Source organism: Barbus barbus (genome assembly GCF_936440315.1).
Source record: "Barbus barbus genome assembly, chromosome: 45".
NCBI classification, from domain to species: Eukaryota; Metazoa; Chordata; class Actinopteri; order Cypriniformes; family Cyprinidae; genus Barbus; species Barbus barbus.
Genome location: NC_136723.1, coordinates 17,798,555 through 17,825,475, shown reverse-complemented (window position 1 = coordinate 17,825,475; position 26,921 = coordinate 17,798,555). Strand labels below are relative to the sequence as shown.

Genomic DNA, 26,921 nt, shown 5'->3' with positions numbered 1-26,921 from the left:
TGATTCATAATTTAACCTAATTTGTTTCCTAATAAGCAGAACACACAGAGTAGCTCATTACGTTTTGTTTACTGGAAGCTTCACTAAGAAGCACACTTGGAAATAATTCTCATTCTGATTCTGAAAGCACTTTGTGAGATTCAGTACAAAAAGAGGGCGATTTATTTTATTTTTAAGTAACCACTGAAAATATTAGGTATATTACATTAGCGAAATTTTACTGACAGTTATTATAGTCGCTCTGTCTTCAGTAATATGTGCATAATACCCGTCCGAGGCTGATAAATGTATCGAGTCTGCACATAGCTGCGCAAAGGCTGCGCATTTTAATCTGCTTGATTAACCTGTCTCTAACGCGGAAGCTGCGGTTCAAGAGCTGGGAGCTGAAATCTAAAACACGAAAGGGATCCGCTCTCCGTAAATAATTGCCCTTTTACAGTGTCTTATAAATGATGCACATTCTCCATCCTGAAAATGCATAGCACTTTGAAAAACTGGAAGAAGACGTTTGCATATTATGCACCGGCTTTAGAGTTGACCTGTGGGGTGGTGTTTGTGATCGTGCTGTCATGTGTTTTTAGTGTCATACCATATTACTTAGACATTTCAGAGCACTTTTTCAGTCTGGAGTCCAGTGCTGTCTTCAGTGGCCATGGTAAGAGTTGTTTAAAACTTGTAAGTCACAAATAACTCCCTCAGCTCCCTTTTTCCTTCTACAAGGCACAAAATAAATTGAACTGGTGTATTCTGTGACCCACAACTAGTCTTAATGAATCTATTATGTTGGGCAGAACGTGCCTTAAATAACGTTACCTCAAAATTACAGTTTTGTGGTTTGTCGTCCATATCTTTTACTTCTGGTGCCAGCTATATGCTAATATACTCCTAAATTTTGACAGCATTCACTTTAGTACATTTAAATTTACATGAAGTCTTGCTTTGGGAAAACAGACCAACTATATTATTGTAGGGATGGGCGGATCGATCCTAAAGTATCGATACTGGTGTTGTATCAAAAGGATTGATGCTCACATAAAAATATCGATTCTAAAGTGCATTTTTTAACCACTAATTTTATTTATTAAGAAACTCGGTGCATAAAATAAGCTTCTAAATGGAAAAATAGACTATATTAGCGATCAATTGTGTTGGATAGAGCTATTTCTCCTGTTCATCGGAACACACGCAAATACTGAAAGACAGAACCAATCAATCACAGACAGCGTTCGCTGCTGACGCATGGCTCAGTGTTTGTTTAAATAGAGCTGCGTTTCCCAGAAGCATAATAAACCATTGCCACATTATTACATTACATTACATATCATTATTACTATATATAAAATTAATTATGAAAAATGCATCACGATTTCTACACAAATATGAAGCGGTAATAATAATCAGAAATGTTTCCTGAGCAGCAATTTATATTAGATTTATTTCTGAAGGATCATGTGACACTGAAGACATGAATAATGATGCTGAAAATTCAGCTTTGATCACAGATGCATTTTAAATTACATTTTTAAAATAGGCCTACATTAAAATGGTTATTTTAATGGTTATATTTCACAATATTGCTGTTTTTACTGTATTTTTGTTTAAATAAGTGCAGCCTTGGTGAGCATGAGACTTACAAAATCTTACTAACCCCAAACTTTTGTGTACATGTAATATTTATTTTAAGTAGGCTAGTTTGTGTAAGTACATTTAAACTGTTGTTAAAAGTTCAATTGGATTATGTTATGTTCTGTAATTGCTGTTAATAAATCTGTCAGAAAAAAAAAATATGCTAAAGTTTCACCTTTAGGAGTACAGCATTCTGGCAGCCTTTAAAAAGAAATAACCCTGGTTTTATTACAGTAACCACAGTTTACCACAGTATTTGTAGTAAAACTGCAGTAACCACAAATTTACCATGGTAATAATAATAATACATTTTAGTACTTACTGTATGTAACACCATGTTTATTTTTCACGAGGTACCCTCAAAGGTGCACCTTTGTAACTTATCTATACCCTTAAAGCATGCATACTTGTATGGTACTAATATGCTCCCTTTTAGGGGTATAGGTGCACCTTTGAGGTTACTGCCCCAGTAAAGGACTAAAATACAATTTTAGTATATTTTATATCTGACAGTGTAAACAAAAAAAAGGCCTGTGAAATGTTTAAAAAGTTTAGTTTACAGGTATCAGTATCGATATCGACGATACTGGGCTTGAAAATATCGGTATCAGATCGAAAATAAAATAAGAGGTATCGCCCATTCCTATATTGTTGACATATTTTTGAGCAATTGAAGCGCTAGATCGAAAATAAAATAAGAGGTATCGCCCATTCCTATATTGTTGACATATTTTTGAGCAATTGAAGCGCTAGAATGAGAATGTCCCGCCTCCAGTACCACCCGCAATTAAAGTTATTGGTTATTTAAAGCTGCAGTCCGTAACTCTTTTGGGTTAAAAATTATCTGAAATCAATATTTGAGCAAGTACATCACCAGCCAGTGTTCAAATCTATCACCTTACTTTAGTCCGATTCACAACAGTTAGCATATAATAATGTTTTCTAATTTGAGTGGTATGGGTAGGTTTCCGCGGGAAATTCAAGCATGGCACTGCATCATTACGTCACGTTTGTAAACAATAAATAATAATAATAATTATATAATAAATAATGTAAATAATAATAATTTGCACGGTTAGATGTGATATGAGCTAACCAATCGTTAGATTTCATTGCCATTGGTAGCGCGATTTATTGTAATGCTTTTTTCCTCGGTTGGTCAGAACAAACGTGGCAGACTTGTTACTTGTTCAGATGGCAATATACGGTGAAAATTCTTATTTGGGTCCACTATTCCAAGACAATCTGTGATTCCTAAGTACAGTATCCACACCAGTGCGGCGACTGACAGCCAAACATACTCCTCAAAACATTAGATTCATCCGCGCTGGAGCTGTGCCAGAGTACAACCCCACGCAGAAAAGATCATTCTGCACAGAGTTCCAATTCCAGGTTTTCAAACAGAGATGGCGACAAAATGGCAAAACTTACGGACTGCAGCTTTAAACAAAGAGCCCTACGATTTTCCCCGCCTCTTTCATGTATGTTAGCCAATCAGAAAAACTGGAGGTGGGTCTCGGGCAGCATCGACCAATGACGTGAGTTTGGGGGTGAGAAACCTGCCACTCCTATAAAGCACATTATAAAGTCAACCTCTCTATGCTGTAAACTACGTTTGTAATGTTTACTGAATTAGGTAGTGCACTCTGTTTGCTATATTGTTATCATATATTAAAATAATTAAATTTACCATAAATAGCATTCGTTAATTTTTTGTGTTACTTCATTTTTGTCCCCTCTCTTCATAGTCTACAAACTCTTCACCTATTTCCTCTACCACAAGAATATGACGCTTTTGTTCCTAAGTGGCGTCCTGATGGCGTTTCCCTGTAGCGGGCTGGAGCGAGGAATCGGAACGGTCAGATTCCTGTACCGGTCACTGCTGCTGTCGTCCATCTGTGGACTCCTACATGTGCTGCTGGAGTCACTGCTGTTCTCCCCATCCAGTAGGAGCTCAGTAAATGGGCTCGTCCCATTAGCTCTATCTGTCCTGGGAATGATGACCATCAATTCTGCTATGCGGAAGGCGTATATTATGGGCGTCAGTGTTCCTACTGCATCTCTCCCATGGATTATTCTAATAATTCTAACCCTGCTCTTTCCAAACACTTTTTTCCTTTGCAACGTCCTGGCCATCGTTACGGGAATGTTACGTATCCTTAATCTTAAATGTATAGAATAAGACTTGTTTCATTTTATTTCATATGGCAACCCTGTATTGTAAAGCTGACAATCCTATGATTTAGTTGAATCAGTCTATAGTGTATTTTGATACTATTCCTTAACTGAGTACTTTTAGATGGGATGAGATGGCTTTCATTATTAGAGATGTCAGAAGCTAGAGCTTCCGTCTTGGAGAAGAAGTTCCCTTTTCGGTTGCTAAAGCAGATACCTGGTGTCCAGTTCATTCCTGCATCAACCGAAGAGCGCAAAAAGCCACTTGACCTCACGTGAGTGATCAATGCTACAGTTATATATAGTCACCCTGTTGTTTACTTTATGGTATTCATTTGTAGAAGCCAAGGTTGTTAGAGTGCAGATTTTGTCTTCTTCATCTTGAGCAGCTGAAAGTAAAGTAGTGATGCATTTCAGGCTTTTTTTATTAGTTTTTTTTAATTAGTTATTATTTTACCATTATGCCACAGCATATGAATTGAGGTGTCAATTCTATAATCTTAAATAGAAATCATCAGTGGAAAAGGAGTACCAGTCAAGAAAATGATAAGAAAATAAGAGAACTTACTTATATTTGTAATATTCAGTGTTAGGGAGTAACTAGTTACATGTAACATAATTATGTAATTTAATAACAAAATAAATGTAACTGTTATTAGAAAATAAATATGTAATTAAATTACAATTATGAAAATGTTAACAATTATAAAGGGGATTTATTTTCACACACATGCAGATATTATTGATTAGAATAGAAAAGTAATCAAATGCAATCAGTTACATTTCTTTAATAAAGTAATCAAAATAGTTACACTACTTATTGCATTTTAATTAGGATAACTTGTAATCTGTAACCTGTTACATTTACAAAGTAACCTTCCCAACACGGGTAATATTTGTAATTCCAGAGACGCTCCACCAGGGTCGTACCCGGTCCAGGCCTACGCTCCAGTAATGGCCATCAATGGTCAAGTTATAGGAAGCCTGCCCAACACATTCGATGGTTGGCCCGTCTCACTGTATCCTCAACAGCAATACACATTTACTTCACCTTATGCTGGCATTGGTCACAATCATGGACATGGACACGATCATGGTCACGGACACGATCATGGTCACAGCCATGGACATCATCATGGGCACAGCCATCACACCAGCAGCCCATGGATACCAATGTCCCCATACGCTCAGCATCAGTTCAGACCTCCAGGCAACCTGACAGGTCAGCCCTTCACTAAACTACCTCAGCCAGGAGTACCATTCACACCTCCGATCTCACAGTCAGGTTCTGGAGTGCCTGCCTTTCCCACAACTCCTCTTGGAGCCCCGGTGTCATTGTCATCCTAGAGATCCGATGCCTCATCTGCAGGCTTTTTTGTTTGTTTATTCATTTTATACAGTTGTTTTTTTTTGCTAAAGAACATTTTGTACCTTAAATTAAAAACTGAATTGAGTAAAAATGCTTCCATCATGTTTTAATAAACTTTATATACTGCAGTATTTTTTTTAAACATGTTGATACAAACACATTTTGAGGCCAGACAGTTTGTGCATATTCTTTAATTGTCAAACATTGCATGACTGAGATCACAATTTTGCACAAAACATCTGACATCACAATGACACTTCTCTTCCCAAGCAGTCTTTATGCATTAAGTTTTCAAATTAAACAAATGCAAGCTGGTCTCTTTTTTTAAAACCACAATGCTAGGCAATGCTGGGGGGATGAATTGAGGAGTCAATTCTATAATCTTGAGTAGAAATCAGTGCAAAAGATGTACCAGTCAAGAAAAGCATAAGAAAATAAGAAAAAAAAAAAACTTTTATTTTTAAAAATGCACCTTTTAAAATGTTAGGGAAAATACATATTTAATATATTCCTGTGACCATTAACATTTGACCAGTTGCTAAAACTGCTCCAGTTGCTAAACGGGATGCAACACTTCACCCAAAGATGGGAGTCACGTTGATTGCATAATTGCTCATTCACTGCTACTTAACATTAGTGTGAAATAATGCATAAAAACAGTGGCAGAACATCTTGAAACAACAAGAAATAAAAAAGTAACAAACATCACATGATCAAAAAAACACGACTGACCTAAAATGTTAATTTCCTGTAACACGTTGTAGGATGATTTGATACACATAATCACAAAAACAAAATCTAAAGTTTTACAGTAAGTCACTAAGTGATACTTGTAGTCTTTTCACATAGAGATAAAATAATAAGAGTATGACAACAATTATATATGAATAGTTTTTATAAGGCCTCATTCAAAAAATAACCATTTCCTTGACCTACTTTTAGGGTTCAAATGCAGTCAAATCAGTTTCCTGTTGCAGTAGGTTGAATATCCTAAACTCATCTGAAGGAAGAATGTTAAACCATGCTTTTTTGTGATGTTGGAGTGCAGTATCTTTCATCAAAACTCTATTATAGAACTAACCAGGCAAATTCTCAAATGTTTTAGCTCTAGCTTTTGGAGAAACGATGGTTTGAGGTAAAGTGGCAAACATTGGTTTGTCAATTAGCTTAGCTCCAAACATCCTGCGAGTAACGGCCCTTGGTCATCAGCTTCTTGAAATAGTCCACAGCTTGAGTGTGCGTCAGGCTGCCCACCTCCTCTGCAATCTCATAGAAGGCCGTGTGCACGTCCCGAGCCATGTTACGTGCATCTCTGCAAGGATACAAAGATACAATATGATATATTGACCACTTTATGCTAGAAAAATCATATAATTATATGGAAGCTCTATAATTATTTCAGGCTGTTTAATGTTCCACTGAAATCCTGCCAGTTAACTACTATTGGATTGTGTTCATAAGAATGTTATTCATCTGTGGTAGAAGGAACTTCTGGTTCTTACCCACAAACGTAGATATGGGCATTATTTGAATGAATGAGCTTCCACAACTGCTCCTTGTTTTTCTTCAGAATATGTTGCACATAGATCTGTAAAAACAACAGTCCACAGAATTACTCGAGTCCCAAACTAAAAATGGAAATCTTTAATATCGTGAAAAATCTTTTTCTATGAAAACTATGGTAATGAAGACCAAAGATGCAGTGCATCTTTAAATTTGGATGCAAATAAATAAATAAATATCTATCTATCTATATAAATGCTCGCATCTCAGCGTGTCTAACAGACATATCTTGCTGGATGATGGACCACCACCTTCAACTCAACCTAGCTAATGAATGAATGAATGAATGAATGAAACTCAAACTTAAACTCACCTTCCAGTTAGGCTCATCTACCATAACTCCTTCAAAAACAGCCAGAAACCTTGGAGTTGTGATTGATGATAAGCTGAATTTCTCAGACCACATTGCTAAAACTGCCCGGTCCTGCAGATTTGCATTATACAATATTAAGAAGATCAGGCCCTTTCTCTCGGAACATGCAACGCAACTCCTTGTTCAGGCTCTTGTTCTGTCCAGACTTGACTATTGCAATGCACTCTTGGCAGGTCTTCCAGCCAATTCTATTAAACCTCTACAATTAATCCAAAATGCCGCTGCAAGATTAATCTTTAATGAGCCGAAAAGAACGCACGTCACGCCTCTGTTCATCAATTTGCACTGGCTACCAATAGCTGCTTACATTAAATTCAAGGCATTAATGTTTGCCTACAGAACCACCACTGGCTCTGCACCCCTTTACCTAAATTCATTACTTCAGACTTATATGCCCTCTAGAAGCCTGCGTTCTTCAAGTGAACGACGCATTATTGTGCCATCCCAAAGACGCACAAAAACACTTTCACTGACTTTTTCATTAACTGTTCCCATCTGGTGGAATGACCTGCCCAACTCAATCCGAGCAGCCGAATCCTTACCCATCTTCAAGAAACGGCTAAAAAACTCATCTGTTCCATCTTTACTTCTAACTCTAGCACTCTCTATTCTAATTTTATTTTATCTATATGTCTTTTTAAAAAAAAAAAAAATAATAATAATTATCTGTACTGCGTTAGGCTAGCCAAGACTTGTAACACTTGCACGTTGTTGCTCTTTTGTTGGTTTTGATTGCTTCTTATGTCCTCATTTGTAAGTTGCTTTGGATAAAATGTGTGTGTGTGTGTGTGTGATTTATTTCAAAAGAATAGCATTTATTTGAAATAGAAATCTTTGGGAATATCATAAATGTCTTTTGTTCAACAATGCATCCTAGCTAAATACAATTTTTATATAAAAGAATACACAACTTATGTTTAAAATGTATTTAAAAATGTGTATTTCCTATTTTTAATTTGTATTAGTTTTGCCGTAATCTGCCGCACACTTATCACACAATCATAACACTTAACAAATCTCAAAATGAATCTCCATTATACAATACAAACAAATCATTTTATAGATGATTTTTAGCCAATATAATATATCATTTTAATATCATTAATGGCAGCCATAACATGAAAATAATTTAGTTACTGGTCAGAATCTGAATTTCAGTGCATCCCTATGACACTCACTCACCTTGTGCTCCTGGTCTCTGGAAAAGGCAACGTTAAGCTGTGTAAGCACACCTGCCCTCTCAAACTCCTCCAGTTCCTGCTGATACAGGAAGTCCTCGTTCTTATGGCGACAACCAAAGTAAAGTATCGTCTCACCAACTTCCTTCCCTGCAACAGAGAGCAAAAACGGAGTGAGATACCTATACTATATTATTATGCACAAGATGTGTCAAAGCGAGTTCAAGCTTCACCTTGTTCCTTCTGCCATGCTCTCTCCTGAATGAAGCCCATGAAGGGGGCGATGCCAGTACCAGGCCCAATCATGATTATAGGGTTACTGGGTTTGAATGGCAGCCGGAATTGAGATCTCCTGACATACATGGGAACGGTGTGCTTATGGCCATTATCGGTCACTTCTCTGTTCTTAAGCCAGTTGGTGGCCACACCCTTGAAGACTCTTTCTGTCCTGGTGGTGTACTCTATCACCACAGCACAGATGTGGATAGAGGTCGGATGGACCTGAAATGAGGGTGAACAAAGTTTGTGTCTACCTCAAGGTTTTTCATTTACAGTATAATCTCGAAAACTGCAGGTTTTACCTTGCTGGAGGAGGCAATGGAATAGTATCGAGCCTGAAGTCGAGGAAGGAGCTCACACAGGTGGTCTATAGGAGGATTCAGGGAAGGTAGATCCTCTAGAATAGCTAGTATGTTCCTCTCAGAATCCAAAACCCAATTCTGATACAAAGCCTTTAAAAGGACCAACCAGACGGTGAATAAAAATTTTCAAGTTTTACTATAGACTACTATTACATCAGAATGGAAGCCCGTTTCTGCCACTGAAAAAATAAATTTAATTGAAACTTTTAATGTCACAATTCTGCCTTTTTCCCCCCTGCAATTGTGAGTTTACATCTCTCAATTCTGACTTTCTTTTTCATAGAATAGTGATATAAACCCTCAATTTCGAGTTATAAAATCAGAATTGTGAGATATAAATTCAGTCACAATTACGATTTTTTTTCTTTCAGAATTGCATTATATACTCATAATTATGAATTGTGAGTTATAAAGTCAGAATTGCGAAATGTAAACTCGTAACTGTGAGAAAAAAGTCAGAATTGTGAGATAAAATGTCACAATTACCTTTTTTTACTCAGTAGCAGAAACGGGCTTCCATAGTCAGTGATTATGACGTGATCCTAACCTTTCCTTCAGGTGAAGCAGACGCCATCTTGCGCATGTTTTCTTGTTCTTGCGGATCAGAGGCGAACTGCGCTAGCTCATACAGCACGTTTGTGCGAGGCATGTTGTTGATGTCAAGGTAATGAGTCAGTGCCACGCGGTATGTGGTTGGACAGGGGAACGGGTGCTTTTTATTGGATTCCTCTAAAGAATCGAAACATTATTAGCAATTATAGCATGTTACAATATACATAAAAACATATTTAATATGAATTTCAGATATTAGTACATACCATCCAGATTTTTGAGAGAGATTACAGTATCAAGATCTACTCCAAGTCTTTCTCCTATTCTGTTGACTACCGCAGCATCATTTGTGGGGTAAACAGCAACATGATCTCCAGAATCATATCTGCCAAGTTTGGTATTCAACTGATTAATATGTGGACATTAAAAAAAAAAACTTTGGACACTGCATGAATATATACTCAATAGTGAAGATATTATGCACAGTATGCATGCAAACTTCTATGTTATTCGAATAGCAGTATTGCTATTTGTAGTAGTGATATTTCAAACCATTTTACTTGTACAATACTGTAATATTAAGTATAATCATTTAAAAATATAATCACCTCAGATTGTTGAATCAACGTCACATCATCATATGAATACAATTATAAGAGATTGAATCTCATTAAAACCCTCAAGAACATGAGTTATATTACACCCTTAAAAAAGGCAACAAAAAATAAGAAATTGTATTTAATATAGAAACATACAATTTTTATATAATAAAATAATAAAGTAGTATATCTATTATTTATGTAATATAATATAAAACTAAAAAGCAAATAATAAAAACAGGCTTAATTTTCTTCCTACAAACTTTTTATTTTCCCCTTTCATTTTAAGGGTGAAACGTGACCTGGAAATGTTTTTTATGAGATTCACCCATCAAGTCAATTATTGTGCATACCTGATTTTAGAGCCTGTGGTATCTAACTCGATGTGCATCAGGTACCGATTTCCTCCTTTGTTCAGTTTACGATTAACAGTCACAGTTGCAAGGAAAGGATTCTTTGAATCAAACGGTCTACACAAATCAAATGAATAACAATGTAATCAGATTAAATGCTTTAGTATAGCATTTCAGTACATCATTTAAAACATGAGACTATAGCTTATCCAAAAAAAAGTTATTCACAAAACCATGATTAAAAAAAAAGGTCATTTTACAGACTTCTAAACAATAGATGCATAAAATGTACTCTCAGATCCAGAGTGATCTTTTAAAATGCCGATCGGTGTCATACAATCACTTGAACTCACGGTTTCTGTGCCTGAAAGCTTTTGAGCCGCCCCATCTCTCCGGTGTACACTTGATTCATATTGATGTCATTATGAACCACCAGTTCAAACTGCCGAATGCTGAAAGAACACAAAAAGGATTGGAGATTACATCAAAGCCTGTATTTAAAGCATTCAAAACACCTATGATGTTTAATAAGATGCAAAAACCTATTCAAAGCAGAACAGGGGAGGTTTTTGTTATGGAAGAATGGATTTGCTTCCTCTAATATGGAGATGAGACACTGCATGTGTTGTGTTGCCACAAAATACCCATCAAATAAACATCACGTTTGAACTAGATAATCTCACACAGCTGGTCTGCTCTTTTAAATTCTATTATTTGATGCCTACCAATACAAGACTGTATTGCAGGCTGATTTAAATAAAAAAATGTGATTCAATTACAAGACAAGCACATGGAATATAAAAATAAAATAAAAATAATACCTGCTGTCTTCTCCCGTGGCCTCCACGCCAAAGAACTCACATACTGCAGGCCAGAACTGTTCCTTCCAAGAGATGAAATCCTCCTCCAAACTACAAATGATTTAAGATTAAATAATTAGGACAGGCAATGAAAATGAGTTAAAACAGGCCAAAATGTACGTTTATCCATTTTATGTGTTTCAATCTTTTATTCACTCACTTGCTGTCGTCATCCCCGAGGCCCAGGTCAAAGACCCTATTTCCCCCAAGTTCAGCAAGCCTCTTGTCTGTATACTTGCCTGTGGCGTTGAAGTGCTCATATGTTTTATTTCCTAAACCAAACACCTATGAAAAAAAAAAAAAGGAATTCAAACTCTGCAAGGAGTAAAACAGACAGAATGGAGACACTTTCAAATTTCAAAGTTGTTGACGAATATGTAGTAATAAAAGTAAACTAACTTTTTTTGTCCGTTTTGTCTTCTTGTTTAACAACTCTGTACGTGTTTTTTAAAAAGCTATATCAAAAGCATCATTAACCTATTTTGTGGGATATCTTCTGTCCAAAAATGTATTTTTCATAATCAACGACTTTTCAGTAAAATCAGAATATGAATGGCAATCTGTAGAACTGACTCTTGGGTAAACCCCTTTTCAAAGAGGATGGATTGATGATCTGAGATGACCGAACACCTGAGAAAAGATAATGCCAACCCCTCAGAGGACTCAGACAACATAAAGAATTACCAAATTTTGCCATAAGTTAAACATATTAAGGTTCTGCAATATATAAATATATTGTGCAAACTTAAATTCCTGTAGAGCTGCTTTGCAACGATTTGTATCGTAAAAAGTGCTATACAAATAAACTTGAAACTTGAATTGTTACGATCAGTTTCTTTGGTATACAAAGTAGTTATCAGCTTTCCTTTAAGCTTAAGTACCCTCATATCCAAAAAATAAACTTTTAGGGGGCTCACTTCAAGGGAAAATTCCAGTTTCTCTACAAAAGTATTTAAAACAGTCACAAACTCATGAGCCTCCTCAAGGTCTCCCAAAAAAATGCAAAGAATATCATCGATATATCTATACCATTTCATTATGTGAGAATAAAATGGATTAACATCACAATTATAAACATAACGGTGCTCGAAATAACCCATGAATAAATTCACATAATTCGGGGGGGGAAATCGAACCCATCGCCGTGCCATTCACTTGAAGGTAAAAGTCCTTGTCAAAATTAAAATAGTTGTATTTTAGAACATAAGAGGCCATCTCGACTGTAAAGTCCGAAGGTGGAAAAGAAGTCTCATCACGTTCTGCAAGATAGTACATTAGGGCATTCAGTCCATTTACATGAGCAATGTAGGCTATACAAACCTATCCATATAGCCTATCCAAAGTTAATAACAACACCGTGTCAGATAAATCTTGTAACTCAGAGATCTAATTAATAAAATCTGTGGAATCTCTAATATAAGAAGGTCATTTCTGTACAAATGGTTTAATAAAGTAATCCACATATTGGGATAAAGAAGATAACAGAGAGTTGGTTTGTGCCACTACAGGACGGTCAGGAGGATCAACCAATCTTTTGTGAATTTTCGGAAGAGTATAAAAGACAGGCATATGGATGCTTACAATATAAAAAATCTAATTCTGATTGACCTTCCTAGATGAGCTGGACGGACTGCTGTCCTCTTTCATGGAGGATGGCACTCCACTCTTAGTCTTCGGCGATTTCAACATTCACCTAGACAGGCCTTATGCTACAGACTTCCAGTCACTCCTAGCTTCATTTGATCTCAAACGCCTCACCACTACTAGCACGCACAAATCAGGTAACCAACTCGACTTAATTTACACACGCAATTGTTCTACAGATAACATTCTGGTACAACCACTACATATCTCTGACCATTTCTTCATTACATTTACTTTACATTTTCCTATCCGGAACGCTGGATCCCTGGCAATCTTCAAGCAACAACTGAAAACTCATCTCTTTCGGCAGTACTTGACTTCATCCTAAACTTGAAAAAAAAAAAAAAAAAAAAAAAAACTCTTTCCCTCTATCTTCCTCTCCGCTTACTAGCTTGTACTTATTTGAACAATGACTGAGACTTGGTGTTACAAGCACTTCCTCTGTCTGATTGCCTCTTCAAGATTAATCGCTTTTTGTATTCCCCAATTGTAAGTCGCTTTGGATAAAAGCGTCTGCCAAATGACTAAATGTAAATGTAAAACTGACTTCAATGCATTGGACTAAATTGCAACAGAATTACGATTTTTGTCTTCAAAATTTTCTTTGCTCCTTTTAACCTCCTCCACCTATCTAGCCTGTCCCACAATCATATAACACTGTAGACACACTGCAGTAATGTTTCCAACCACATGTTTTATCACGCTGTCCAACCACAACCACATAAAAGAATCTGAGAACTCCAGACCGAAACCACAAGGCTTTCATCCTGAATACAGGTCCAACTTTAGCGGCGTCTGGAAACCCATGTCTCCAGAATCAAAGAAACAGAAGATTCAGTGATCCGGTTCCATCTGAAAGAGTCCAGCTAAGAGAGAGGTTCCGCTGGGATGGAGCTCTAGGTTTGTTTGGCAAGGCCAGATGTTTCCATTTGGTGAGAGAGAACTGATGAGCATTCCATGAGCCCCTTAACTATGGGACAGCCTCGGGCTCAGGCTTGTTAAGAACTTCACTGACTGCCCAGGAAATAGGTACCACTCCATAAAAAGGCCAGGAATTTTGGAGGGTGACCATAAATGGTAGGTTGTCCATGCAATCTTCTGATCTCAGTTTACTCACCATAGAATCACAAAAAGAAACAAATTAGCATTGCTGATGTTGGAATATTACTCACAGCAAAATTGACCCCCTCTAGATCATCATCAGTCTCTTGCATCCAATCATAGAACTCCTGAGCGTTGTCTGTGGGGTCTCCTTCTCCATAGGTTGCCATGCAGAACACAGCCATGGAATTAGGAATCTCTTTCAGTCTAGACAGCTCAGACTGCGAATGGGAGATTATAATGACAAAAGTCAAAAAGTATTCAGTTCTGATCTTGACTGATTGATTTTTAATAGTGCGCATTAAACAGGAAGAAATAATGGTGAAAGTACCAAGTCATACTCCTCTGGGTCAGCGGCCATGCCTTTCATGCCGTAGCGTTGGGCATCTTTTGCCAGCCTGTTAGCAAATTCCTCAGCAGTCCCTGTTTGGGATCCATAAAACACCACAATGTTTCGTTTCTAGAATGGGAAGATACAGAAATCAAACATAATGGAACTTTTTTTCCCCCACTGTTAAAGGTGGTGGAATTTTTGCCAATTATTTCAACTTTTTAGAACTTTACTAATTACTATGGTAATGTTGCTGAAAATCTCACCGTTTTCTTCATTTTCTCAACAAAACTGGTCTCACGTATTTGTGGTGTTCTATGAAGAGAAAAAGAAGAAAATGAGAAAAAAAACACGTGAAAAGGCTGAAAAGCATGCCAGACCAATTCTTTTGGTGATGAATAGGGGACTGAGCCATTCATTTCTCAGCCTTTTCCACACAGGAGAACTTCCTGAAGTTCACACCCCTCTGAGAGCACCACAGCATTAGAACACGTCTGCTTTCAGTCATTGTTCAACTAATGAAAACCATAAACTTTCATGTTAATTCTGTAATGAAGAACAGAAGGTAGTCCACATGGCTTAAAAACCTTACTTGTAAGTTTGACACAATAATATTATGGTTTCTACTCCTATTAAAATGATCTTTATTTGTAAAATGTACACAAAAAAATAAATAAATAAAAAATAAGTTTTCCAAAATTTCTAAATAAATAAACTTTCTACAAATAAATCTACAAAAAACCTAAATAAACATTTCAACAAATAAATCAAACTAAAAGTCATACATAAGCACAATTTCTTTCTTTCTTTCTTTCTTTCTTTCTTTCTATCTAGCTATGTTTTTAAGAATATTGTTCAATAGTTTGGAGTCAAACAGAAATTAATACATTTATTCAGCAAAAACTTAACATTTATCAAATAAAACAGTAAAAACAAGCAGATTGTTGTTTTTTTCCATCTATTCTATTCAAAAAATGTATCATGGTTTCCATAAAAAATATTAAACAGCACAACTACTGTTTTTAACACTGATAAAAACAAGAAATAAAATTAGCAGTAAAGCATATTAGAATGATTTCTGAAAGATCGTGTGACACTGAAGACTTAAGTGATGATGCTGAAAATTACCACAAGAATAAACTACATATAAAATATTTTAAAAATAGAAAACAGTCCTTTTTGTATTGTAATATTTCACAATACTTTTTGTAAAATGAATGCAGGCCTGGTGAGTAAAAGAGAGTTCTATCAAAAACTGTTTAAAAATCCTCCAGACAAACTTTTGAACAATAGTGCAGATTCATTTAAGCATGCCCAAACTTTTTTTACTTTGTAGAGTTCAAGGTTAGGGTATATAATGTATAATCAAACAATCAAATTACTAAACACAACCATCATTGCACTGGCAAGACATCACAGTGCAAAACAATGGATTCCTCCCTTACATACAGGTACATCTAAAAAAATTAGAATATCGTGAAAAACTGTATTTTTTTGTAACTTATTTTAAAAAAGTGAAACTTTCATATATATTTTAGATTCATTACATGTAAAATAAGACATTTCAAAAGTTTTTTTGTTTTAATTTTGATTTTGATTATTAGAGTTTACAGCTCATAAAAGTCAAAACCCAGTAACTCAAAATATTCAAATATTTCCTAAGATCAATCAAAAAAAGGATTTGCAAAGCAGAAAAGTTCAAGTTCTTTAAAGTATGTTCATTTATGCACTCAATTCTTGGTCGGGGCTCCTTTAGCACAAACTCCAGCAACAGTGAGGGAATGGCATGGAAGCGATCAGCCTGTGGCTCTGCTGAGGAACTATTGAGCCTTCAGCTCGTCTGTATTTTTGGATCGACTGTTTCTCATCTTTCTCTTGAAAATATACCATCATGGTCAGCAAACCACTTGGAAGTGGTTTTGCACTGTGGGAAGGTGCTAAAGTACTGCTGGAAAAGCAAATCAGCATCTAAATAAAGCTTTACAGCAGATGGAAGCATAAAGTGCTCCAAAATCTCCTGGTAGACGGCTGCATTGACTCTGGACTTGATAAAACACAATGAACCAACACCAGCAAACGTCCCGGCACCCAAATCGTCACTGACTGTGGAAACTTCAAACTGGACTTCAAGCAGCTTGGGTTCTGTGCCTCTCCAGACTTCCTCCAGACATTGATTTCCAAATTAAATGCAAAATTTTAATTTATCTGAAAAGAGGAATTTGGACCACTGAGCAACAGTCCAGTTCTTTTTCTCTTTAGCCCAGGTAAGATGCTTCTGATGTTGTTTCTGTTTCAGAAGTGGCTTGGTAGCCCTTTTCCTGAAGACGTCTGAGCGTGGTGACTCTTGATGCACTGACTCCAGCTTCAATCCACTCCTTGTGAAACTCTCCCAAGTGTTTGAATCAGCTTTGCTTGATAGTATTCTCAAGCTTGCGGTCATCCCTGTTGCTTGTGCACCTTTTCCTACCCAATTTCTTCCTTCCAGTCAACTTTTCATTTAATATGCTTTGATACAGCACTCTGTGAACAGCCACTCCTTTCAGTAATGACCCTCTGTGATTTACCCTCGTTGTGGAGGGTGTCAATGATTGTCTTCTGTACCATTGCCAAGTCAGCAGTCTTCCCCATTATTGTGGTTTCAAAGAACAAGAGAAACCCTGAATTTATACTGTAGAGATGGTCGTTTAATGGAACTCAAATATAAATATTCTAATATATTGAGATACTGGATTTTGACTTTCATGAGCTGTAAGCTCTAATCATCAAAATTAAAACAAAAAAACTTTTGAAATGTCTTACTTTACATGTTATGAATGTAAAATATATATATGAAAGTTTCACTTTTTGAAATAATTTACAAAAAAAATAGTTTTTAACGATATTCTAATTTTTTAAGATGTACCTGTACTTGTTCATTACTCAAAATGAAAAACAAATTAGCCGCTTCTCATAGAGAATCCATGCAGCATTCCACAAGACATTTCACAAAATAGTCATACCTCTGTGCAAATAAAAATGAGAAAACTCAATTTGCTTTTGCACACCAGTCATACAACACTGTTAAAAGACTATAAGCAAACATCCATCTGTCCCAGACTAACCTCTCTGCAGCGGCCAGTCTGTCCTGAGGCAAAGAGAACATGCATCCCATGACTGGGGAAAAGACCCTGTCCTTAAGGGTTCGGCATACAGAGCACTTTCGTCTCTAAGAGTTTCGGATCAAGCCCTCAGACAGCCTGAGAAAGTCCTTTGGCTTGCGTAAAAGTTCATTAGGAGGCTCTGTAGAAAACACATCGCTTTTCACCGCAGGAAAAGGGGGTGTGAGGCAGACGAGGGTCTGAGACGGGCTCTCTGTCTCTCTCTCTCTCTCTCCTGCCATCTGGCCAGAGCACAGCGGTTGCAAAGCAACAGGAATATACAACATTTCCCATGGATCTCTGCAGCCCAACACTATTACTAAACCCCCAACCTATCTTAAATGCACACACACATAGACATGCATAAAAACTTGAATGCTCCTGCCAACGCAAACACAAGGAGTCCATTCCCTCCCTTTCCCAGCTGAATAAAATACAAGAGATCACTAAACAAAAGGCAATCTAAGTTTCTGGATTTAATTCAGTTTTTAACACACGCCACATAAGAAATGCATTTGATTAAAACAACTAAAGAAGAAAGACTAGTGGAGTTGTTCAGGACTTTGGCAGGATGGCTTGGACTGGCTCAGTGCGAGTAATGTGAACCAGGAAGTGGAGAGAATTAGAAGAGGTTATCCTTTCCTGCTTGCTGAACAAGTCTTCCTGATAATAGAATGCTCTACTTACACATCATTTCCTCCTGTATTCTTTTCTGTTCTTTATGTGTTGCTTTTTTAGAAAACACAATCAATAAATAGTGAAAACTGATTTATGTTGGAAGGAAAAGCTGTGCACACTATTGTCCAAAATGTACTTTTCACAAAGTGTTCACAAAGCCTGCATTTATTTGATCAAAAATACAGTACAATATTATTACAATTTAAATTAAGTGTTTTCTCTTCCATTCAATTTTAAAATGTATTCCTGTGATGCAAACTGAATTTTCAGCAGACATTGCTCCAGTTTTGAGAAATCAATCGAATATGCTGATTTGGTGCTCAACATTTCTTATTATTCTCAATGTTTTGGTGCTTAATATTTTATCAGAAACCATGATAAATTTATTTCATGATACTTTGATGAATAAAAAGTTCAAAAGAAAGTTCAAAACCAGTCCTATGTAACACGGGTATATTTGTAGCAATAATCAAAAATACATTGTATGGGTCAAAATTATCTATTTTGCTTTTATGCCACAAATCATTAGGATAATTAAGTAAAGATCATGTTCCATTCATTTACCATTAAGATATTTTGTACATTTCCTACTGTAAATATATCAAAACTTAATTTTTGATTAGTAATATGCATTGCTAAGAACTTCATTTGGACATCTTTAAAGGCGATTTTCTTGATATTTTAATTTGTTTGCACCCTCAGATTCCAGATTTTCAAATAGCTGCATCTCAGCCAAATATTGTTCTATCATAACAACCCATACATCAATGGAAAGCTTATTTATTCTGCTTCCAGATGATATAAGTACATATAAATCCAATTCAATTTAAAAATTGACTCTTGGTTTTGTTGTACAGGGTCACATTTATGTCTTAGTCACTTTTTATTTATTTAATGCATTCTTGCTTAATAAAAGTATGAATGTCTTTAAAAAAAAACACATTTTTGAACAGTACCTTGATGGTAAAGTCATCAGGCCTTTCATTGTTTTCAAGGGTGAATAGGTCACAAGTTTAACACACAGCACTACAACTGACTAGCAAGGATTATGAGGAACATTCAGGAAGAATAACATCCTGTGACTCCATCTGAACAAACAATGCTCATTTTCAAGCTCATATGTGGCCCTGGACCACAAAACCAGTCATAAGGGTCAATTTTTTTAAAATTGAGATTTATACATAAATAAGCTAAATAATAAATACGCTTTCCGTTGATGTATGATTTGTTAGGATAGGACAATGGCCGAGATATAACTATTTGAAAATCTGGAATCTGAGGGTGCTAAAAAATAACCCCATCACAATACTGAGAAAATCACCTATAAAGTTGTCCAAATTAAGCAACTCATATTACTAATCAAAAATTAAGTTTTGATATATTTACGGAAGGAAATTTACAAAATATCTTCATGGAACATACTCGTGCTACTCATACATGGTATGTATGAAAATTTGTGAACAAAGAAGTAGCTGTTGGCATTCACAATGACACATAACCACTGTGTATATGAACTGTGTCTCAGCTGCTACAGACCATAACGCTAAGACAGAATGTAATGGACGCATATTCTCTCGATCACATGATGTCAACACTTTGCAATGTTGGAGCCCACGACCAACCGAACCACAGAGTGCTTTAGGAACGAGCCATGGTGCAGAAACAATGCTTTGTTCAAACAAGACCAAAGTTCTATGAGGAGAAAAACTATAAACAGGCCATCCAACAAAAATATTATTGCAAATTTGAGCCCCATAACACAGTTTCTGCCATGAACTCTAATGCATAAGCTCCATTTTGTAACTTTATCATTTGCATTTACACTTTTTTGGGGTGGAACAGATATTTTCAGATATACAAAACTCTTGTAAAGCTCTGATCAACATTTCAGTCATGCAAAAACATTTGTGTGGGTGTAATATTTCCCTCTTGAGAACAAATAAAGGGGGAAAGGGAGTTAAAATCAGGCACTTACACTGCAGTGAATGGCTTGATCTCTGGAACAGGCTCTGTTTTTTTTCGGAAGAAGAACCAGTAGATAAGCAGTCCTGCGATTAGAGAGAAGAGGAAGATGTCCAGAGAGCTGAGGAGAGCCTCCGGAGTCTGCTCCTCATCAGAGAGCAGCTGGGATTCACTGTCCTCCATTTTCACAGAATTCAGAAAGCAGATATGTCTGTGAAAACAGATTGTTTTCATCACTTAGTATTAGTCTACAATTGATTGAAGTGACTCTGAAATACGCATACATAAATTAGGAAGTCACACTTCACATATAGTACATATACAATTTATTAATCATATATAAAATGTAAAAAAAAAAAAAGTATAGACACTATAAACGGATAGTTTAAAAAAAAAAGTTTACTTGCATAGTTTGTGCCCATGTATTTAACATAATATATATATACAAGTACACTGACAAACAATAGAATTTGTGACTTTCTGTCATGTTGTGCCCTCTTTTGAAGACTCAGTGTAATTACATAATGATGACCACTTACAAAACATACTTTCCTTTGAAGGACTTTCGTTCATTTCTAATTAATGTCATTTTTCAGCACTTTGGTTCCTTACATAGAAACTTTTATCGCTCGATATCAGCCATGATGTGTTACAAAATAGCCCTCATGTCTTAAAAAGCAGAAGTACTGCAATACTGGCATGTTTTTGGACATTTAACATGTCTTCGTTTAAATATTTTGACGTCCACTGTACATGAATATGTTAATCATTCAGAATCACGTAGCAAAGTCACATCTGATACTATCACTGTATGCTACCATCGCCATTGTACTTTATATAAGGGCAGACATTCCCGTATATACACAAAATATTCACTTTTTGTTTATGACTTCAGAAAAGTATTGACAATAAACTAATAGGAACGGATATTAATATTATTCAACAGTTACACACATTAAAAACACATACCTCCTGGTTAGCTGGAGCGAGCAGCACAGCACGAGCTTACGTCACATCGAAACGCCGGGTTGCCAGCGCAAGTACAAATATCCCTCGCGGATTGTATCCCATGGTACAAATGAGCAGTTTAACTTAGATAAGATTCTACTTTTTTTACTTTGTTGTAATGTTTAGAATGCGTTAACGTGTTTTTTATTGTTATTCTGACGTATTTGTCCTTTGCAGCCCCCCCCTTTTATAGTTATGAGAGTTTACTTCAAATAAGACAATAAAAAAACTGTTATGCTCAATAAGGTGAATTATTTACTGGACATTTTGTTTTAAAATGCACGTTTTTACCTTGGACCTAACGTTCTGCTGAGTTGAAGGCACTTAAGAGATATTTCCATGTCCCATTTCTGTTTGACAGGGCTTCCTCAATCAATTCTTGAAAATATTTGTTCAGATTTTCCTAGTATTTGACTGACTGCACATGCTTCTTACTCACATGAAGGTGTCATAGTCCTATTATGGTAAAGTCATGTGTTGACATTGTGGAACAATGCCACTGATAGCAAATGATTTCCATAACTGTCTTCTAGCTTCTATATAATATATATCAACTTTAAACACAGGCCAGAGGTGTTTAAAAAAAAGAAAACATTAACACACTGTTATCATATTCTTATGTCATGACTTTCTTTGACATGGTGTGCATTAATAAAATAAAAGCTAAATATTAAATATTTCAGGTTTAGGGGAAAGACATTTCATCCCTTATGCTTTGTGACACATTTACAAAAATCATAATTTAGCCAGGTTGAACCACAAACAGAAAAAAAAGCAAAAAAATATTAACACACTGACATTTTAAAAAAACATTTATATAAAACATAAATTGCTTTAATAAAGAGTTCAGCAGTGCCTTTGTGCCCGTCATTTATAAAGCTTTGGCTTTGTCCTGATCCATGTATTTGTGGTAAACAACACCAAGAGTGGTGAAGAAATTTCCCATGAACAAAACAAGGAAATTAGAGCCGCACATGAGAACCTAAGAAAAAGAAAATATTTCAACATAATAAGAAAAATATATACTAATACTTCTGGATTAAAGCAAAATACACATATTCAGTAGTTAAATATAATGTATGCATATTTATTTGACTGTTTTATTAAGCGAATACATGTTGGCACATGATGTAAACATTTCAAATTATTATGAAAAACTGACCTGCCACTCTTTCCATTCTGGAAGCTGGGCCATTTGGAAGAGTGTAATTCCATTATAAAGCTGGAAAAACTGGACATACATAAGACGGTTAAAACCACAGCATAATAACAATTGATTTACATCAGAACTTTTCTGAATACCCATGTCAACATTTCATGTCAGTATTAAGTAAACTGATCTTTTGTCTGGTACTGTAATTCGAGCACAGGTAAATTATAATAACATTACAGCTTTAAACGGACATATTGCCCTCTGTGCCACAGAAGAAGTCTTTACCACAATGATTACATTGCCACAAAACAGGAAGTGAGTTGTTTGCCCATACAAGATGATTGCATTTATTGCAAATTAACCCAAGATTAACAAACGCAGTATCAAACTTACATGGCCCAAGAAAAGAAAAGGCAGTAGAAAGGTCAGACCCCTCCACATCCAGGACTGAAACCCCTCTGATCATAAGGCACATGTGTAAACATGTGTTAGCTGATAATTCTGCAACAGGATAAGGAAAAATAGACAAGTAAACAACACACTACCCACCAACTGTGAGGTCCATGTTATGTCTTTCTCCAAGTGCTCTGAGTCTATATAAGCAGCCACTCTGGTAATAGTACTGGAGAAACTGAACAAAATCTGAAGGGAGAACAAAACAAGAAAAATAAATGATTAAATAAAACAACAAATACATCATTATTACATTGAAAGTGTTACTAATACTTACTTATATACATGGAGTAGGACAGGAACTGATTTCTGAACAACTGGTAGAGTTTACCATCTGGCCTGTAAGACACACATGAACAGCAGACATACATCAGATATTCACACATACTATCTCAGTCTTTTTCACACTTATTCTGTTCTACTGTCCCTCAAACATGACTATAAAGTGTGCTATCCTACTTAAAAACATTTCATTTTAAGAATTTAATCCAAATAGATTAATCTGATTAATCTAATACATATTAACATACTTTATATTAAGTACCAAAGATTCAAAGATGTACTGTTGTAATATGTCACAGTGTAAAAGAGTTACGTTTGTCATACCAGGTCAGCATTACTCCAGAGAGAAATGTTGAGACATAGTGTTGAAACACCCACCAACCCTTGATCCTGAAACACAAGCCAAGTATTGAAACTTTACAGTATAGCCTGTAGTACTTATTTTTACACGTCAAGAATACTGCATACACTGTAAAAAATAAAGGTTCCAAAAGGAGGTTTTCACATTGATGCCATAGAACCATTCTGTGTTCCCAACATTTTTTTCCAGTGAATAGTTCTTGTAAAAGAACAATTAAAAAATAAATTATGCAAGGATTGTGGAAAGGTTCCATGGATCTTTAAGGTTCTTCAGGGAACCATAGACGCCAACAAAAATTTTATTTTTTATTTTTTATTATTTAGTCTCACTTTATCCTTTATTGAAAGACAGTGTTACATTTATTAAATAAAATAACAAGAGTATAATCATATGATTATTCGTACTTGGAGCCATTATTAATGAGGATGCTCTCTCTTATTGTCAATGTACAATAATACCACACCAACAGGAAGTTGAAAAGTGCATCTAGAACCCTGTCAAAACACAAGGGGAGAAAGACAAAAAAAAAAGTTAAATTGATTATTTCACATGTATTAGTGAATCATGCAGCATTACATATAATCAATGATTAAATGACTGTTTCTACAAGACATTTAATAATTACACTTTTACACTCCCAAAAAATGGTCATATTTGGTTGCAATAAGCATGTACCTGTAGGTGACCAAAAACCGACAGGTAAATGAGAACAACAAGAGCAGCACAGTCAAGTATAGTTTGAACTTCTCATACTCGTCTTTATAGGCAAACCTATACAATTGAGAAGCAGGCAAAAGTCAGACAAATCACATGACTCATGACTGCATTTTGTGACACCACATTGTGTAAAGATGATGATCATAAGTTAAGGCTATTGTGGTGTTAGAAATTTTAAAAACATTTTAATCAAATAGGACTGTTCACAGAACTTACTTGGACTGTTTGTTAAGGAGTGTAACGTTAACATTTCCGAGAACAAGACTGAGGTATAACCTGGAACAAAAACAGGGTAATGCATTTCATGTTAGCATCAGGTGCTTGCTGAATCATTGTATGTGTTTGAACAAGGTAAATTCCAAATCCACACACATCCATAATTAATGTTATAATCCATAATTAATTATTATCGACACACATTCAGTCTTCAGTATTTTAGGTCAACACTGAATTAGAAACAGGCAAATACAGAGCTGTATGACCTGCTTTGAATAGTAAATGCCGATAATGTGTATTTTAAGAGAGTGTGACAGAGGTGACATTAGCTATCTCTCATTTGCATTACTCATTTTTCTTTGGCAGGAAGGCCTCCATCTCAAAGAAGACATTTGATCTTTCCTTTATAGAATCTTGGATCTCATCTATTTTATTTACATCTTCTGGATTCACTACTCCTCTGCATCTATGAAAGAAAGAAAAATTCATTAATATAATATATAGATTAATAACATTTATTTGTAACCAAAGCATATATAACTCATGACTTACTCCTGCAGGGATTCATTGAGATCCTTTATCTTTTTCCTCTGCCTTGCAATAGAAGAAGAACAGCTATCCTGCAGTTTCGAAACCTCCTCCAGCTTTTGTTTGTAAAGTCGATGTGTCTCCTGTGCAATAAATATAGACATTACAAATTTGTATATACCTATCTCATGATGAACAGTCATTTTTGATATTCTTGGTGTATTTAAAGGTTTATTATTACTATTTATTTCACTATCTGTGTGGCTTAACCAACATTTTTAGGCTATATATATATGTGTGTGTGTGTGTGTGTGTGTGTGTTTCTCATAAATATTTGAAACCATTATTAATCCAATCCATTTCTATTAACTTGGCATGTGTTAAAAATTCTTCTTTTTATGATATTGTGCGTTATTGTTTGTCATTGACCCATACAAATCCCAAAAACAGTCCGTCTTTCGGATGAGACGTTAAACCGAGGTCCTGACTCTCTGTGGTCACTAAAAATCCCATGGCACTTCTTGTAAAGAGTAGGGGTGTAACCCCGGTGTCCTGGCCAAATTCCCTCCACTGGCCCTTGTCTATCATGGCCTCCTAGTAATCCCCATCCACTTGATTGGCTCTATCACTCTCTCCTCTCCACCTGTAGCTGGTGTGTGGTGAGCGCACTAGTGCCGTTGTACTGTGGCTGCCGTCGCATCATCCAAGTGGATGCTGCACACTGGTGGTGGTTGAGGAGAGACCCCCACATGATTGTAAAGCGCTTTGGGTGTACGGCAATACACAATAAAAGCGCTATATAAATGCATCATCATCATCACAAATGCAATGCAAAATACTATATGTGACCCTGGACCACAAAACCAGTCTTAAGTCGCTGAGGCCTATTTGTAGTAATAGCCAAAAATACATTGTATGGGTCAAAATCATCAATTTTTCTGTTATGCCAAAAATCATTAGGATATTAAGTACAGATCATGTTCCATGAAGATATTTTGTAAATTTCGTACCGTAAATATATAAAAACGTAATTTTTGATTAGTAGTATACATTGCTAAGAACTTCATTTGGACAACTTTATTAAAGGTGATTTTCTCAGTATTTAGATTTTCAAATAGCTGCATCTCAGCCAAATATCGTTCGATCATAAAAACCCATACATCAATGTAAAGCTTATTTATTCAGCTTTCAGATGGTATATAAATCTCAATTTCAAAAAAATTGACACTTAAGACTGGTTTTGTGGTCCAGGGTCACATATATATTACAATTACACGTTATATTTGTGGGAACTCCAGGTGCTATTAATTAATAACTAGCTTAAAAATGTGTTTTTTTATTCACTGTTATACTGTGAGAGTTGGTAAGGATTAAATTGCTAAGCAGCTGGTGCTCAAAGCTGAAGCGTATCGATACAATTAACTATTCATGGCGATACTTCGATACATTTGTAAATAAAAACAATTATAATGTATCTAAAAAAAAAAAAAATTAAGATAGAGGAGTTAGATCTCATAGTTCAGAGCTGTCGTGCTATCTGATTAGCAGTGGAGAAAGAAAGACTCCTCACCTGAACTTGTCGATAGTCTTTTTCCAGATCCTCCCATTCTTGTAAACATTCGTTCAAACCAGTCGGGTTAAATAACATTTTCAGAGAGTGTATGTGATGAAAGGGAGTGTTCCCAGATAAGAGTGAAGAGAATAGCGGTTGTCGGAGCGCCTCGATGTCTTTGACAGACGTCTATCATCTGAACGCAGCTTCACAACAAGCGTAGCCAATCAGAGACCTACCCCTCGGCATAATGAAACGCCCCTCCCTGCAATCTGACCAATGAGCGCAACAAGACAGAGACGTCATTGACGCTGAACCTACTGACTGACTTCCCACAGACGCACAAAAATATTTTGGATTGATGTGGAGTTATTTATTAAGAAAATGTTGGCCATTTCTCTGCTGCTGAGTGGATTTGATGTAATAATATACTTCGGTGATCATGGATTTGATAAAGATAAAGCATACTTCATACAATTGTTAATTTTAATGGGGAAGTTTCATATTCA

At 35.9% G+C, this 26,921-nt stretch overlaps 3 protein-coding genes across 5 annotated transcripts; 1 reads left to right on the top strand and 2 right to left on the bottom strand.

Annotated features, from left to right (window-relative positions):
* The first annotated feature begins 333 nt into the window (after window positions 1-333).
* On the top strand, window positions 334-5,308 carry LOC306864474 (rhomboid domain-containing protein 2-like). Its single transcript, XM_079408503.1, has 4 exons — window positions 334-655; window positions 3,375-3,779; window positions 3,926-4,076; window positions 4,710-5,308. The coding sequence occupies exons 1-4, from the start codon at window positions 475-477 to the stop codon at window positions 5,146-5,148; spliced, it is 1,176 nt and encodes a 391-aa protein (XP_079264629.1). The 5' UTR covers window positions 334-474; the 3' UTR covers window positions 5,149-5,308.
* Window positions 5,253-21,178, bottom strand: LOC306864473 (NADPH--cytochrome P450 reductase-like). Of its 3 annotated transcripts, XM_079408500.1 has the most exons (17): window positions 21,112-21,175; window positions 20,156-20,353; window positions 14,632-14,680; window positions 14,366-14,494; window positions 14,106-14,255; window positions 11,450-11,574; window positions 11,251-11,340; window positions 10,783-10,881; window positions 10,430-10,546; window positions 9,744-9,862; window positions 9,473-9,654; window positions 8,866-9,015; window positions 8,518-8,785; window positions 8,289-8,434; window positions 7,047-7,157; window positions 6,673-6,758; window positions 5,263-6,482 (listed from the first exon to the last, which is right to left on the bottom strand). In XM_079408500.1, exons 2-17 carry the CDS (start codon window positions 20,323-20,325, stop codon window positions 6,338-6,340), a joined length of 2,136 nt encoding a protein of 711 aa, XP_079264626.1. In that variant the 5' UTR covers window positions 20,326-20,353; window positions 21,112-21,175; the 3' UTR covers window positions 5,263-6,337. The 3 variants fall into 3 exon arrangements, with proteins under 3 accessions (XP_079264627.1, XP_079264626.1, XP_079264628.1); XM_079408501.1 differs by lacking the exon at window positions 7,047-7,157 and having other exon boundaries at window positions 5,253-6,482; window positions 21,112-21,178; XM_079408502.1 differs by lacking the exons at window positions 7,047-7,157; window positions 20,156-20,353; window positions 21,112-21,175 and adding an exon at window positions 17,467-17,806.
* Window positions 21,179-21,944: 766 nt separating this feature from the next.
* Window positions 21,945-26,627, bottom strand: LOC306864475 (transmembrane protein 120A-A). The gene is made up of 12 exons (XM_079408504.1): window positions 26,431-26,627; window positions 24,885-25,003; window positions 24,682-24,798; window positions 24,333-24,392; window positions 24,075-24,170; window positions 23,804-23,893; window positions 23,363-23,428; window positions 23,034-23,095; window positions 22,853-22,945; window positions 22,697-22,761; window positions 22,313-22,381; window positions 21,945-22,132 (listed from the first exon to the last, which is right to left on the bottom strand). Exons 1-12 carry the CDS (start codon window positions 26,506-26,508, stop codon window positions 22,022-22,024), a joined length of 1,026 nt encoding a protein of 341 aa, XP_079264630.1. The 5' UTR covers window positions 26,509-26,627; the 3' UTR covers window positions 21,945-22,021.
* Between the last annotated feature and the right edge of the window lie 294 nt (window positions 26,628-26,921).

Bases quoted from the DNA above. Each gene is read 5' to 3' on its own strand.
- LOC306864474 (XM_079408503.1), top strand. From the start codon at position 475: ATGCATAGCACTTTGAAAAACTGGAAGAAGACGTTTGCATATTATGCA. The intron at 656-3,374 runs GTAAGAGTTGTT...CTCTCTTCATAG, and splicing joins TGCTGTCTTCAGTGGCCATG to TCTACAAACTCTTCACCTAT. The intron at 3,780-3,925 runs GTATCCTTAATC...GAGTACTTTTAG, and splicing joins CATCGTTACGGGAATGTTAC to ATGGGATGAGATGGCTTTCA.
- LOC306864473 (XM_079408500.1), bottom strand. From the start codon at position 20,325: ATGGAGGACAGTGAATCCCAGCTGCTCTCTGATGAGGAGCAGACTCCG. The intron at 14,256-14,365 runs GTACTTTCACCA...TCCCATTCGCAG, and splicing joins ACCCAGAGGAGTATGACTTG to TCTGAGCTGTCTAGACTGAA. The intron at 7,158-8,288 runs GTGAGTGAGTGT...GCAAATCTGCAG, and splicing joins CCAGAGACCAGGAGCACAAG to GACCGGGCAGTTTTAGCAAT.
- LOC306864475 (XM_079408504.1), bottom strand. From the start codon at position 26,508: ATGTTATTTAACCCGACTGGTTTGAACGAATGTTTACAAGAATGGGAG. The intron at 24,171-24,332 runs GTAAGTTCTGTG...TCAATTGTATAG, and splicing joins CTCCTTAACAAACAGTCCAA to GTTTGCCTATAAAGACGAGT. The intron at 23,894-24,074 runs GTACATGCTTAT...GTGTTTTGACAG, and splicing joins CGGTTTTTGGTCACCTACAG to GGTTCTAGATGCACTTTTCA.